The sequence below is a fragment of the Carassius carassius genome, chromosome 47 (assembly GCF_963082965.1).
Source record: "Carassius carassius chromosome 47, fCarCar2.1, whole genome shotgun sequence".
In the NCBI taxonomy this organism is placed as follows: Eukaryota; Metazoa; Chordata; class Actinopteri; order Cypriniformes; family Cyprinidae; genus Carassius; species Carassius carassius.
Window position 1 is genome coordinate 334,316 of NC_081801.1, and position 16,670 is coordinate 350,985.

At 43.3% G+C, this 16,670-nt stretch overlaps 1 protein-coding gene across 5 annotated transcripts in view; it reads right to left on the reverse strand.

Moving 5' to 3' along the window:
- The window catches only part of LOC132130030 (zinc finger protein 462-like), a 49,999-nt gene that overhangs the window by 22,426 nt on the left and 10,903 nt on the right, over window positions 1-16,670 (reverse strand). For 4 of the 5 annotated variants that reach the window (XM_059541616.1, XM_059541612.1, XM_059541613.1 and 1 more), the window contains exons 2-3: window positions 5,521-5,777; window positions 49-5,417 (exon numbers count right to left, since the gene is read on the reverse strand). In XM_059541616.1, the coding sequence (XP_059397599.1) occupies window positions 49-5,417; window positions 5,521-5,746 (5,595 nt within the window). In that variant the 5' untranslated portion in view covers window positions 5,747-5,777. The remainder of the gene's footprint in view (window positions 1-48; window positions 5,418-5,520; window positions 5,778-16,670) is intronic. The other variant, XM_059541615.1, reaches the window with a different exon arrangement.

Genomic DNA, 16,670 nt, shown 5'->3' on the forward strand with positions numbered 1-16,670 from the left:
TCAACTAATATTACCACTTTTAACCCATTACAAGGTGTTAAAGCTCACCTTATTCTCTGGTTTGGCTTCTGGTGGCTCCGTCATCCTCTGCTTGTTTTGAAGCTGTTTTCTTCTTTCTAGCCTCATGGCTCTTTTCTGGAAATCCTCATTGTGGTTTATCAGATGGACGCTGAGTTCTGGAAAAGTCAAGAACTTGATTTCACAGTGGGTGCACTGGTAGAGCTCTGTCCCATCTTCTGCGGGGCTCGGAATGTTGACGAAATCCCGCTTGAGTTCCTTGTCGTGGCAGTCGTTGTAATGCATCACCAGCAGCTCCGCCGCGCTGAACGACATTTTGAAGCATTTCAGGCATTTAAAGGGGAGCCAGTCCACCTCACCTTCAGGTTCCACCTCATCCTTAACTTCAACGACTTCCACCTCTTCCGTAGATGGAGGTTTCTCTGCCTCCTTGGAATAGATCACAGTGAAGTAGCGGCCCAGTTTGCTGGAGGGCTGCTTCTTGGGAAAGACTCCTGGGTGGCGCTTTATGTAATGTGAAACGATACTCTTTCTGCTGAAAGCCTGGAAGGAGCAGAGTGAACATTTCCTTTGGTCCACTGCAAGCCTTAGCTCTTCACTCATCGCTGGAGCCTCTGCCTCTGATGCCAAGGGCACCGTCACCTTGTTCGGTTTCTCTGCCACAGTCTTGGATGCTGCCAAGCAATGCGTGTAGTAGGCATCAATGTCATGCCGTTTCTGGTAGTGTGCTGCGAGGCCTTTGCGGATGGGGTTGGTGTAGGAGCAGAGGGCACATTTAAAGACATTGTTCTTCCCTTCGGGCTGTGCTCTGACATTGTTATGCTTGATACGGTAGTGACGAGCGATACCTTTCCGGGTGGAGCAGAAGTATTTGCACAGCTGGCATTTAAACACTGCATTCTTGTCACTTTTTGCGACTTCGGGAAGCGTGAGGTCAAAGTCACAGGCCTCTGAAACTTCGGTCACACTGCTGCTGCTGCATTCAGCAACCAAATCATCTCTTCTGGTCGGTGAATGCGTGGCAGTTGTTCTGAACATGTCTGTGGCAGACTGGTTATGATATTTCTCATAGTGTATCTTGAGTTTCTCTAAAGTGCCATGTGTGTAAGTGCACATCTTGCAGCGGTAAGCACCGTAGCCCTGTCTCTGGGTTTTAGATCGCTCATCCCCCTCATTAACCAGCTCGTTTACATGCTCAACATCATCGGCAAAATCTTCAGCTGTGACTTTGATGGAAGGATGCCGTTTCTGGTAGTGTGTGAGAACTCCATGGATGCGAGAGTTCACGTACGGACATTGTCTACACTTGTAAACAGAGCTAGGGTTGATATCTGCCTCCTGAGCAAAGTCAGCAGCTTTCACTTTCATGCCCGGGTGTTTCTTGCCATAGTGGGTCAGAAGCCCGTGAAGACTGTTGTACTCAGACAAGCATACGGTGCACTGGTAAGGGCTGTTTGAGATAGACGTCGTGGCAGACAGAGAGAGATTAGCCTGTCGCTCATGTGTTGGCGGGCGGCTGACTTCAACTGCAGCCTCTTCTTGCTGGTTGCTGTTGAACGGACTGTATATCGAAATGTGTACTTTGGGCGGTTGTGGGAGCAGCTTATTAGGTGTTTGGTTCCCCTTGATAATGTCGAGCAGGACAGACTCGTCACCTTTGACGGCCCAAGGGTGCACCGCTTGGTAATGGTTAGTAATGTCCCAGATGGAGCACGCCTCAAAGGCACAATCTCTGCATTGGTAATGCTTCGTTTCAGAGTTTCCAGCTTGTCTGCTGGTAGAAGTATCAGGACCAGCCCACAGTTTGCTAGCCATGTAGGTGTAGTCGACATTGTGTTCAGGGTGGCGTCTTTGGTAATGCATGAGCAACCCACTTGGTTCAGCATGGGAGTATATGCACCACTCACAGTGATAACCAGCCTCCAACACGCCGTCCTGATAAGCCCAGTGTAAGATCGTCATGGCCGTGGCCTTCACAGTAGGATGATCCTTCTTCAAATGCTTCTTCAAGGCATACACATAAGGAGATGTGTACACACAGTGTCTACACTTCAAAGATCGCAACGCCCTGGATTTTTCTGCTTCAGTAGCTACAGTTGCAGTGGACGTAGAACTTCCCGCTTGGATCATCTGCGCTCGTTCTCTCTGACTCCTGACCACAGCTGTGTGTCTACGGACGAGGTCAGCATTGGCTTTCACTTCCCTGTGCTTCTTCTGGTAGTGAATCAAAACCCCCTTCACAGTCCGGTTCCCGTAGTCGCAGTGCTGGCAGAAGAACAGCATTTCAGGTTCCCCTTTATCGGATGCTCCTTTAGTATTGGAATTACTTGACCCTTCAATCCCATTGTTGTTGAACTGCTTCAGAAATTGTTTAGGAAGTGCAATCTGTAACTCATCCATGAGTTTCAGCAGGCCCGGAGTTGGGGGTGCTTGCTTTATGTACTTTGCTGTCACCTTAATCTCCGGATGTCGCTTTTGATAGTGGACCAGAACACCCACTACAGAGCGATTGTTGTAGACACAGTGTTTGCAGTAATAAATATCTTCATCCAGAGCCGCAGGTGAGATGACGTTTGAAGATTTGGGGGTGCTCGTCAGGCTGTATGTTGAATTATTTGACAAGTGTGCTTGGTCAACAGATATGACCCGCATGGTCTTCTGTATGCGGAAGTATGAGGCCTTTTGCTCCGGGTGCTTTTTCTGATAATGGACCAATACTGAGTGCATGTTGGGACTTGAGAAAGAACAGACATCACAGTCGTAAACCACCACATTACCACCCAAACTTTCTCTAAGACCTTCAGTCTCAGCATTTGCTTCTGCCGTTTTGCAGATGCTTTTTAAAGCAGGACTCGATGATGATCTGGACCCAGATGAGGTGGGGCTGAAACTCTTGGGCCCAGAATTCAAGATTTCTCTTAGTGTTTGGGATTCAGCAGCACCCTTATGAGGCTGATCGACCATGTAGCTGGAGAAGATCATGGCATTGTTGATCTTCACTGAAGGGTGCATTCTTTGATAATGGGGCATCAGGCTCCGCACATTTGGACTTGTGTAGGAACAGAAACGGCACATATACACCAGATCTGGCTGGTTAAAGTTCAAAACGTTACTTGCTTCTGGATGGTGTGTCATATAGTGCTGGTGCAGATCATTAAAGTTGTTATATTCGATGAAACACTCGAGACAACGGAAGACTGCACTCTGATCCTCTGGGTCCAAGATGTATCTGAAGCTAAACTTGATATAAGGGTGCATCCTCTGGTAGTGTGTGCTGACACTGCGAGCAGACTTGTTTTGGTACTCACAATGTTTACAGTAGAACAGGTTTCCAGGTTCTTCAGTATTGTATTCAGTGTTGTCTTGATATGTCTCTCTGCTATCTTGGCTGCTTTGATCTTGGACATCTTTAGATTCTAAAGAGGCACTGTAATTGTCTTCATCATCAGAAATGGTGACTTGAACAGGAATGTTTCTTGAGCCTAGTTTGGACTGCAGATTGCGTTTTCTTTTCCCAACACCACGCTCTGTCTGAATAGAATTTCTAACAGGAAGGTGCTGAGTGTTGAAGGTGTAGTGCTGACTTCGAGCATCAGAGGATTCTCTCTCTTTGCTTGTTTCTAAATCGATGTGATTCCCATTCTCCTCCACGTCATCATCCATCTCCTCAAGGTTAATCACATCTTCGTGCTGCTGGCTTTGACTAATCTTGCTCTGGAGATTGTTTGCAATTTCATCAATCCTTGTCCGTTTTTTGACAGGAGAGAGATCCAAGGGCAAATCGTTGATGGACTTTCGTGCTGTCTTCCCAATAAGATGCTTCTTGGTTGAAAATCCAAGGATTGAGGTCTGAGTTTTCTGAACGAAGCTCAAGGAGCTGTAGGACTCGGACTCAGAATCTTGCTGCTCATTGGACGAGCCCTCTTGACCAGTGACTTGTGTTCCATCACAGTATGAGTGTTTGTGTTGCTGGTGGACACGAAGACCTTTTAGTGTGATGGTGGAAAAGTTACACAGTGAGCACCGATGAGGACCCTGCTGTTCCTCGACTGCATTGGATTTTTTCCCGTTGATTTTAGAGCTGCCATTTCCACCGTTCACTGGCTCAGAGTGTTCAGACGGACCATCTACACTTTCACTGGTTAAGTCCATAGTGTCCCATTCAGAAGACCCACTGTGACATTGTTTGTGCGCGTCAAGTTTAAGTGGGTTGGTGCAAAGAAATGGGCACTCATCACATTTATACACCGTAGCTTTCCCAGATAAGTGAATGTTCTCTATGTGACGAGAAATACTACGTCGGTGCATGGTCAAGAAGGAGCAGAAAGGGCACTGGAACCTGTTCATGTGTCTTTTGAATGGAACTCCTTTAGTTTCTAGCAGGTCATTATCCTCTTCTGACAGAAGCAGCTTAGTAGAATCCTCAGCTGACTCTGTGTAATTGGGATCATCCAAGTCACAGAGTTCATCATCTGAACTGCTTTTGGAATCATTCAACATGCTGGCATCTAGATCCATGCCAGACCTAGACATATCTGACATGGTGAAAGTCGATCTCTCTGACAGTATGGAAGATCCTGTGGTGTTGGGTATTTTTGCTGTGAGCTGTGAGTACTGAAAACTTGATATCCCTGAAGTGGCCTTTAGTGATGCATTGCAAGAGGATCCTTTGATTGACGAGGGATTTGCGGAGGAACCTTCATTGCTCGCTAAATCATTCAGGTTTAAATTAGAGGTTGGAGTGCTTCTCCTGGATGAAGCAGAATCAGACTTGCTGGACCCTGCACTTCCATCCTGCGTTTTGGGCTGTTGCAAGGATACCATGATCTTCACCATGTTACGGTGTTTCTTCATCATGTGATCGGTTAACTGCTGCCTTTGCGAAGTCTGAAACCCACACCACTCACAGTTAAAGCTTCCTCTTGACTGGGGCTTGATCATAGATTCTAGCACATTACGTTCTACTTCCCCTGGCGACTCACAATGTTCTTCAACGGAGGAGGCATCAGAGTCCAAATCCGGAACCTCTGCTTCGACAGCATGAGCCGAGTGGCCTGGTAGACCTTCTTTATGATGCATTTTTTGGTGTTTCAGAATCTGTGCTCTGTGTGGGGATTTATAAGTGCAATACTGGCAGGAAAAGACCATTCCTACACCACCGTAAGTCGTAGCACTACAGCTGGCCTTCTTGGAAGTTTTGAGGGATCGCTCATCGCTTGCTTCTCCATGGACCTTCCTGGTGTGTTCACTGAGAAGAGAGCTGGATCTGAAGTACCGCACACAGAACTTGCACTGGAAAAATTGAGTTGACGTTTTGTTTGAAGGTTTTGCTGACTGGTTGCGTTTCGCTTGCTTTGAACCAGAGAAGTGCCCAAGGTCTTTGTTAAAGGATTTAATACCTGAAACATGAACAGGGAAAGAAAAAACATTTTGAATGGCAAAACAACTATTCTGGTGTAGTTTCTTTCACTCTAGAGGCCTAAGACTAATGTGTCATTATACCTGCTCCCTTTTTTAATGAGTCATAATTTTGGTTGCTCAAGTCTTCCTCGTCCTCTGTTTGGCTGAGGGAGTGTAACGAGTTTGTCCTGGACCGTCTGGGTGACTCGTCACCTTCTCCCACTTCCGTGGGCTGCAGGAAGGCTGTGTGGACGTCTTGTATGTGCGCCTTAAGCTCATCGTTCGACTCTGCATGGAAATCACAGCCATCGCACTGCAGCACTTCCATCTCTTAGGACTCCCTGGAAAATCAGGGAAACCTGGTTAGAGACAGAAAGAAAGAAAGGGGTAAGAGAAACTCAGGCCATAAACTAACACTTGGAAAGGAAATTTTACAGCATTGTATTTCACAGAAAGACGAAAGCATTCTGAAATTCTGACAAGGCAGAATGCAACAGAAGAATCATTCTTTTTTTGGCGAGGGGTCAGTCTGCTCCAAGAACAATAGCTGAGGAGGGATTATGGGCTGATTTGTTCCATTTTTTTATTACCCAGGGATAAGCCTCAGCTGTAGCACACCAGTGGGCCTTGGTATTTATTTACATCAGCATGTTCCATCAGATTGCATCAAGCCTTTCTGAAATAAGATGAGTGAATCCGCTGAGGGATGAGGAACACTCAGGGGTTCAGAGATGCAGTGCAACACAAAGGATTATTGGGTGGGCCGTCAATTGGAGGTGGCAATATTATGTCCCGTGACCTAAGAGCACCCGGCAACCATGCCAATCAATGAGCTGAAACAAAGTATGATTCCGTCCCCGATCAATACTTTTTCATTAATACTCACACAGCTGCCAAATTCAGCACATACACATGCTCAAATCCCTGGTGTATTTGGAAGTATTGCAATATTTCATTAGACTGTCTGCCCTTAACATTTTCATAAACCAAAAAAAATTTAAATCTACAAAGCTGGCCAGAAATTACAGAGAGTATGTTAGGAATATGTGATTTGAATAAAACTAATTCAGCACTAACCTCATGTAAACCTTATATCCAAAAATACATATAAAACCACAACTGCCGCTTTTCTCTATAATACCAAGCAGACCATGCACAGAGACAGCAAACATGTTTTTCTTTCATCATGGGTCATACTCAATGTGATATGTGTGGCAAGGACATGAATATTAGCATGACCTCAACAACAGAAATGCATTTAAGCAGTCGTACAGCACGGTCCCAGCACTGCAGATCTGAAAGCCATCAATACAAACCAGAGTAAATCTTCAGCCTTGGCTGGCTCATGTACCAGGACACATTCTGAGGCGGATTTCTGCAAGAAAAGGCCTCAATGTCAAGGCTAGTGTTAGACGGGTTTAGTGCAATGCTACACATTAGAGGAGGCATTGAATGCTGTAAACACAAAAAAATAAATTCTACTTGGATCTTAGTCAGTCATTCTAAAGGCACAATAAACCATTTTACCAGTTGTGAGGACAAACTGAGAACAAAGTCTCAGTGAAAAGACTCTTAATTCACCAAGAAAAGGGACCAAAATTCTATCAAGGTCATGCAATTGTTATTAAAACAAGAGACACAAATGCATGAACTACAGTTATCATATAACATATGTGCTTTAAAGATGATGTGCAATCAAAATACACAATTTACTTCATTAAATTTCACCGTTCCTTTTCATTGCATTGCATGCAATTCTAAAGCAACAAAAATAGTTCACTTTCATCAAAAGCTAATAAAAACCTTTCTGCTGATGTAACTAAGACAATGCGTTGGGGTAATAATAATAATTATTGATATTATCTTTACATGGTGCAATCAAATCCTATTAGATAAAATTAAGAGTTATACTTTATTTTGATAGTCCACTTAAGTAACTTTGGAAAAACATGTTAACTAGCAGTGATTACAGTATTAGCAAACTGTTAGCTTAGGGTAATTAGTAGACAGTCTACTTATATTATAATGACTGTTAGTTGACAAGTAGTTGCACAGTTACTCATAGTCAACCAAAACAATGTTAAAAAATGAAAACCCATTACATTACTGTTGCTTCACCCACCTGAAGAAAATACTAAAATGACAGCAATATCAAGTATGCATCAATGCTTAAGGGTTTAATACCTAATGGATAAAACCCATCAAATTAGTACACGCAGTAGTTATACAGACACTAGACTGAAAACTGGTTTCATGGCTGAATGGTTGGAATTCCTGCTAGATGAGAAGATCTCTGTTGTCGAGAACAAAGGTATTTGAGCTCTCACACCTATGGCTGATCACCTGTGGCCTCAAACCGTAAACGCAGACACTGGTTTCAACCTTCATTCTCAGTGTGTCCCAGGGCAGGTTCGCCCATTGTCTCTCAAGGTTGAGTTTCAGCTCCACCCTGATGTGTTCCAGCACTCGAGAGGAACTTGGAAACAAACTTACACTCATATCTGGACAACCCATAAAGTCTGGTAGAGGAGGAAAACACAAAGGAAAAAGTAGGAGACATTAAACAACACAAAATTGCACCGAGCCTGTCCGCCGGAGCGTCAGATACTTCCAGGCTAATGGGGTGAAATCTGTAAAGCTTTCATGTGCTTGGTGCGTCTCTGACAGCCACTGAGCACCAGATCCTCTGAGCTTCAAAGGCAGCCATTTTAAGAGCAGAAATGTGTGCTGAGGTGTTCAGGCAGAGCATAACATGGACTCCCAGATCTGATCCTCTCACTGCCACTGGAGAGCAGCTGACAGAGATCTATCTAGCAGATGTAACGCACCCAAAACCTTCAGCCTGCACAGCTCAGCAGAAGCACAGGGAAAAAGCCTTCTGGCGTGCCAGCCTGAGCTCAGCCTGTCATAGATTCAACATCTTGGGATTTAAAAAAACATATCAAATTTTACATTCTGCAGAAGATTTGACCAAAGCAAATCACAGAGCATCCAAAAGGTGTGCAAGTGGAGAATGTACAGTGCTGTGCCAAAGGCACATTAGACGCTTCAGAAAACCAGTAGTTTTGGAATCTTCTCCAAGATGTTAAAACAATCTACCTGCAAACTTTCTTGTAAATGGTGCACAGGAGAACATAGAACAAAGCAACGGGTGGACGCACCAAATATCACCGTGACAGATAGTAAACCTTACAAGCAGTGGATAAAAATTCTCACAGTACCGCACCTTGCAGGTTGGCTGTTCCAAGCATCTAGGAGAAGATTCTTACAGCCATTTTAAACGAAAGACATAAAGAACTGTCTTAAAACCAATGTTTTTGACCAGCATCCAGTGTGCCAAAGACTTGCGCAGTATTGCGTGTGAATAAGAACTGAACCCACGACTCAGTGTTGCTAGCTCTACCAGCGCTGTGCATCTCAGCACGACATTAAACATGTTTTTGCGTTCCACAGTGCTGCTTTTTATGTTAGACATGCACTAGACTGACTTTTTTTTTAATGTTTAAGATGTTCATATTAAAATAAGTTAATAAATCCATTTACTGCAAAAACGAGTCATGTCAGCCTGTATTTTTCCAATACTTCAACTCAAATCAACTGGACCAATTTTAACTTCATTTATACAAGATTCAACTAGACAAGATGAGTTGAAATGACTCATACAGCCAAATAAAAACTTGAGTTCAGTTGCTGCTTTAAACATTTTTTTTAGTATTCCACTTCCCTCATCTAACATGAAAGGCCGTTACATTAATGTCTTCATTACATTAACCCTAATTCAAAGACTTTTAGTCAAGATGACCTTAAACCAGCCTAGCATGACTAAGCTTAGCTGGTTGATCGTTGACTAGTTGATTTTGAACATGCACTTTGACAAAACAGAGCCAAGAAAACAAGCTTAGAGGAACTAAAGCTTCACGAGGGGGTCTAAAAATGCAAAGCATGCCTGAACTTCCCTCTTACAGAGCTCACAAAACATCTGCAGCCCTGGGATAAGAATGAGGAAGACAAGCGAGCGATGGGAAAAAACTGGAAGCAGCGAACTTCGGTTCGACCCGGACACCTGCGAGAGAGCTTTCTATCCCAACGCAAACAGAGTCCAAAGTCTACTGATGTTTGTTAATCACCAACCGGCAACAACAGTCTCCTCTATACCCATCTCTCTGAATATGCCAACATTAAGCTGATTAGAAGTACAGGGGTTTTGTCCTTAACCACTGGTCCACCGTCTCACAAAACAGAGAGCGAGAGAGACGTGATTGAAGATTACACTCTCCGGCTAATCCTCCACATCCAGAAACATCTAATCAGCTCTCATGAACAAATAATGACGCACTGATTAATTACATTTTCAGCTAATTATTTGAGAGTTGACAGCTGAAGAACAATTGCACACGGTAAAACCAAACCGCTAGAAACTAGTATTAATTTAATTTATGATCATTACAAACGGAGATTTTAATGATGAGTATTTAATCGTTTCCTCTGGATAAATAAAAACACAAATATCATACGAGTTCAACTCTCATAATGCATTCAGGTCTGTTTTAACCCAGAAGAGGAATGTAAAATGTGTATAATATATATATATACTGAATTTTGTTGGTAAACACAAATGTGTGTCGTATTGATGAACACTTGCAGCTTGCAGAAAGTGTTTTTCTTCTGAACGTGAACGTTTTTTAGAAAGTAAAATTAAAGTGTTTTGTTTAAAATCCTTTTAGAGAAGTGAATGTAGGTTTCATAAATTTGGACTACATATTCAATAATTAAATTCCATTCATTCCAGTGGGGTTAATACTAGATCATATGTTCTTAGAAATGTCATACGATCATATAAGGAAAGAAAAATACTTCAATACTGAAACAATATGTATATTCTGCATCATAGTTTTTTGGTGTGGTTCATATGTAATTTGAAATTTCAAAGAATTTCTCTTAAAAAAAAAAAAAGGGGGGTAAATGCAGTAATAACTTTTTTTTCACATTCACTCATTAATAAGAAGATGCTGATCAGATACAACAAGGTTTCAACACGTTTCTGTCTGGAGAAACAGGAACTGAAGATCAGCTTCTTTCACTTGGCGTCCGTCTTCAGCCTGCGGTTTGGAGCATGTGTGCGATCTCACCAGACGACTGTCTGTTATATAAGATCATGAAACACATTATGTAAAACACACGACCGGGTCGATCTACCGATCTGGAACAGGACCAGAGATGGCAAAACTACTGCTGCTTCAATACCAATACAACGAGGAAGAGCACAAAGGCAGCAATTTGATTTAATTTGGCTTTATTTTTATTAATACAATACGTGTTAATTTGGTATCATTGAGATGCCATCCATTTTAATTCATATTTTGGATGTTTTTTATTTTATATAGCACTTTACACAATACAGAAGGTTTAAAAGGTCACATTATTATTAATATACTTAGATTATCCTGTGTGTGATCTCTACTTGATCTTCTGTGGAACATTAAAGATGATATTTCGAAGAACACTTTTGACTTTCATTTTATGGATGATTTATTAAATTTTTTTGTCCATAAAATGAAAGTCATAGGTGTTCTTTGGTTCTTCGAAATGTCTTGTTTTTATATTCCACAGAAGATAAAAAGATATTCGGAATGATATTAGAGTAAATAAATGACAGAATGGTGATTTTTGGATGAACTGTTCCTTTAAATTCAACTTGTATGCAATATAATCTAAAGGCCGTTTCCTGAAGAACACTTCCTGAAGCGTGCTCAGAGAGTTATTTTGGGTTGAACTGGCAATGGCGCCCTCGAGACCTTCAGTTTCACAGTCACGCTGAGCAGAGCTGGCCAAAACTTTTCCTGTTCTCCATTACAGCAGGAGAAACAGCTCTGCAAACCTCCAGTTCCTCAAAGCCCTCGGTCATGTGAGGTCCCTCAAAGGAGGAAGTCTCAGATGATTGTCATGATAAAGCTCGGCCCGCGCCAAAGATCTGCCAGATGAGATCAGACACAGTTCCCGTTCTCACTGGACTTTCCTGATAAACAGGATTGCAAACATGCTACGGGTAACACAGAACGACTGTGAATCCAACCGTGTGCAACATCACGTCTGGAAAAGAGCCTCGCAGAGCCTTTAGGAATCTGTGAATTTAAAAAAATAAAATAAAATCTGTGTCCAAACATGAATCAACACGAGCTCTTCACATCACATCAACAGATGTGAGATCTTCTCTGATGTGCTCATAATCTTCTTCCTCCATCCAAATCATTGGCTTTTATGTTTCAAAGCAAATCCCTTCCAGGAAGCATATGGCAGCAGAAATAGGTCAGCCATTAACAAACCAACACGAAGCTTCTGAGACGCATCCAACACAAGCCCTTCCCAAGAGTCCAGTTAAGACCCGCTAACCCCTTCTGCAAAAACACTATCCTCTATAAAACACGTAGAGGTATATCAGCTGATATATCAGCAAGATCACACAAGAAGCAGAAAACAGCACAATTATGATACTGCTTTTATACAACAACTCTGGAATAACTTACATTTCAGACACATTATTATTGAGTTACACTGTCTCACTTCTCTATGAATCATCGTTGCTGAATCACATGAATGATTCACTCACGAGTAACTCAATTTTATTTTCTGAATGAACCAGTGTCTTGAACAAATTGATTAAATAAATGATTCAGCAACTCTAAGAAAGACAGTTGTTTCTTCTCTGAAAGAATTTCAACAACTTATTCATTATGACTGCAACTTGTTTTATTTCTCCGAATGAATCGGTGTTTTGAACAAATCGATTTATTGGATGATTCAATGACTCACTTATAAAACTAGCCAAACTTCTTTTCTGAAAGAATCCCAGTGAATGTATTGTTTGAATAAATTTATTCAGTGACTCACTCGTAAAAAAAGCCACTTGTATAGTTTACTAATTAAGTGTTTATGAGTAAATTGTTTGAACGATTCAATGACTCGCTCGTAAAGACAATCACTTGTTTATTTTTTGAAAGAATCAGTGAAGTTGAGCAAATCATTTGAATGAATGATTCAATGACTCACTCAGAAGAGTCACACTTGTTTATTGCTGAATGAATCAGTGTTTTGAACAAATCAGAAGAAACAGTCGAGCTACAGAGAAGGACAGCAGCTTGTGAGTGTTTTGCCTTGTTTTCTCATCAGACTAGTGTGGGATCGTCATTGCTAGGAAAGTTTTTTGGTTTAAATTGTGTGTGTCTTACCCTGGTTAATACGTGCTGACAGTGGCGCTTGGTTTTGCGTTTGCCTATCGCGGGACTGCCTGGTTTCGATCTGCTAAATAGTGAGGCGTGGCCAAAGCCAGTGAAAGTACTTAATTAGCTGTTTAGAAAGCACTTGTCAGAAGAAACAGTCGAGCTACAGAGAAGGACAGCAGCTTGTGAGTGTTTTGCCTTGTTTTCTCATCAGACTAGTGTGGGATCGTCATTGCTAGGAAAGTTTTTTGGTTTAAATTGTGTGTGTCTTACCCTGGTTAATACGTGCTGACAGTGGCGCTTGGTTTTGCGTTTGCCTATCGCGGGACTGCCTGGTTTCGATCTGCTAAATAGTGAGGCGTGGCCAAAGCCAGTGAAAGTACTTAATTAGCTGTTTAGAAAGCACTTGTCAGAAGAAACAGTCGAGCTACAGAGAAGGACAGCAGCTTGTGAGTGTTTTGCCTTGTTTTCTCATCAGACTAGTGTGGGATCGTCATTGCTAGGAAAGTTTTTTGGTTTAAATTGTGTGTGTCTTACCCTGGTTAATACGTGCTGACAGTGGCGCTTGGTTTTGCGTTTGCCTATCGCGGGACTGCCTGGTTTCGATCTGCTAAATAGTGAGGCGTGGCCAGCTGACTTCAATCACAGGTAATCAGGCTAATACAAAAGCGCTAAGTTTCACCGCGGCAGCGGTCGCGGCAGCCCTCGTGTGAGCCCTCCTCGTGTGAAGACGGACGAGTGTAAAGACGATCGACTCTACCTGCACGACTCCACCGAGCAAGGACACCGACAGGGCACTTGAGTATTGCTTTTCTCCTCTTTCGTTACTTTTTGTATACCTTGTTCTCAAATATCTTACACCTGTAGTCACTATGTGCTTTCAGATCTCTACTATCACTACTAACACTCGGAGAGCACGCTACGGACGTCGCAGGAAGGCCTGTCTGACAAACCTACGGCCTGTCCCTCTGACCTCTACTACTACGCTCTCTATTCCAGTTGGTCTCTGGAACTGCCAGTCTGCAGTTAACAAAGCAGACTTCATTTCTTCTCTTGCTACTCATTCCGGTCTCAACCTCATGGCACTGACAGAGACTTGGATCAAACCTGAAGATACTGCCACCCCTGCAGCCCTCTCCACTAATTTCACTTGTTCCCACACTCCTCGTACCACTGGGAGGGGTGGAGGAACAGGTCTCCTTATATCAAAAGAATGGAAATTTGATCTTCAGCCATCACCTACAGGTACTGGTTCATTTGAATCACATGCCATTACTGTAACCCACCCTGTTAAAATCCAGTTTGTGGTCATTTATCGTCCCCCAGGTCAATTGGGAAACTTCTTGGAGGAGTTGGATGTGCTGCTATCAAACTTTCCTGAAGATGGTACTCCTCTGGTACTGCTTGGTGACTTCAACATCCACCTAGATAAACCCCAGGCTGCTGACTTCAAAACTCTGCTCGCCTCATTTGATCTCAAGCTAGTGTCTACTACAGTGACTCACAAATCAGGCAACCAACTGGACCTCATCTACACGCGCTGTTGCTCTGTGGACAACTCTTCAGTTGCTCCACTGCACACCTCAGACCACTTCCTCATTACTGCTAACCTAGCACTTACTCCTGAAGTGCCTCACACTCCAACGCAGGTCACCTTTCGACGGAACCTACGCTCACTCTCTCCATCTCGCCTATCTTCTGTGGTTTCATCCTCACTTCCTGCACTCTCTCAGTTCTCTGCTCTGGACACGAACAGCGCTACGGACACTCTTTGCTCCACTTTAACATCTTGCTTGGACAACTTTTGCCCACTGTTGTCTAGACCAGCACGCACTGCCCCATCTGCCCCCTGGCTGTCTGAGGTTCTCCGTGAACATCGCTCTAAACTCAGGGCTGCAGAGAGGAAATGGCAGAAATCAAGAAACTCTACAGACCTCAGTGTGTATCAGTCTCTCCTCTCTTCCTTCTCTGCAAATGTCTTCACGGCTAAAACATCCTACTACCACAACAAAATTAACAGCTGTTGTGACGCTCGGACACTCTTCAAGACTTTCTCTTCTCTTCTTGATCCACCGCCACCACCTCCTCCATCGACTCTTACAGCGGACGACTTTGCAGTTTTCTTCACAAATAAGACGAGATCCATCAGCGGCCAATTCTCCACACCACAGACTGAGGACAACTTCACAATGACCGATGCACACTCTTTCTCCTCCTTCTCCCCACTCTCAGAGATGGACGTCTCCGAACTTCTCCTGTCCAATCATCCTACTACTTGTCCACTTGATCCGATCCCCACTCACCTCCTTCAAGCGATCTCTTCTTCAGTCATACCTTTGCTTACTCACGTTATCAACTCCTCTCTTCACTCTGGAACATTTCCCTCAGCATTCAAGCAGGCTCGGGTAAGCCCACTGCTCAAGAAACCATCACTAAATCCAGTGCTTCTTGAAAACTACAGACCGGTATCCCTTCTTCCATTTATTGCAAAGACACTTGAGCGAGCTGTGTTCAACCAGTTTTCTATATTCCTTGTACAGAACAACCTCCTGGACAGCAACCAATCTGGCTTCAAAAGTGGCCACTCAACTGAGACTGCTCTGCTCTCGGTTACTGAAGCCCTGCGACTAGCAAGAGCAGCTTCAAAATCCTCGGTACTCATCTTACTGGACCTGTCTGCTGCTTTTGACACTGTTAATCACCAGATTCTCCTGTCCACCCTCAGAAAGATGGGCATCTCTGGAACAGCACTCCTGTGGGTTAAGTCCTACCTCTCTGACAGATCCTTCAGTGTGTCTTGGAGGGGTGATGTTTCAAAGTCACACCACCTTGCTACTGGGGTTCCTCAAGGCTCAGTACTTGGACCACTTCTCTTCTCCATCTACATGACATCATTAGGATCTGTCATTCAGAAGCATGGCTTTTCTTATCACTGCTACGCTGATGACACCCAACTCTACCTCTCATTCCAACCAGATGACCCGACGGTAGCTGCTCGCATTTCAGCCTGTCTGAGTGACATCTCTAGCTGGATGAATGACCATCACCTTCAGCTTAACCTTACGAAGACAGAACTCCTGGTGATTCCAGCTAACCCATTGCTTCATCACAACTTCTCTATACAGCTGGGCTCATCAACCATTACTCCTTCGAGGACAGCTAGAAACCTAGGAGTTGTGATGGATCATCAGTTAAGCTTCACAGACCACATTGCTACAACGACCCGGTCCTGCAGGTTTGCCTTATACAACATTAGGAAGATTAGACCCTTCCTGTCAGAGCAAGCAACCCAACTTCTTGTCCAAGCTCTTGTTCTCTCCAGACTGGACTATTGTAATGCTCTCCTGGCGGGCCTTCCTGCATGTACTGTCAAGCCTCTGCAATTGATTCAGAATGCAGCAGCGAGGGTTGTCTTCAATGAGCCAAAGAAAGCTCACGTTACTCCGCTCCTCATCAGGTTACACTGGCTACCAGTAGCTGCTCGCATCAAATTCAAGGTACTGATGCTAGCCTACAAGACGACCACTGGCACGGCACCAACTTACCTAAACTCATTGGTTAAATCTTATGTGCCCTCCAGAAGTTTGCGCTCTGCAAGTGATCGACGCCTTGTGGTACCATCCCAAAGAAGTTCAAAATCACTCTCAAGGACCTTTTCCTGGACTGTCCCCAACTGGTGGAATGACCTCCCAATCTCAATTCGTACAGCTGAGTCTTTACTCATTTTCAAGAAACAGCTAAAGACTCATCTTTTTCGCCTGCACTTAACCAACTAACACTAGCACTTTTCCTTTTCTTGTCTTTTAATTAAAAAAAAAAAAAAAAAAAAAAAAAAAACCTACCTATGCGTTCTATACTAGACTAACTGAGACTTGTCATGGCACTTGTATACTGTTGTTGTTCTCTTGTTGACCTGACTGCTTCTGTTGTTCTCATTTGTAAGTCGCTTTGGATAAAAGCGTCTGCTAAATGATTAAATGTAAATGTAAATGTAAATCGATTCAATGGATGATTCAATGACTTACTCAAAGAGTC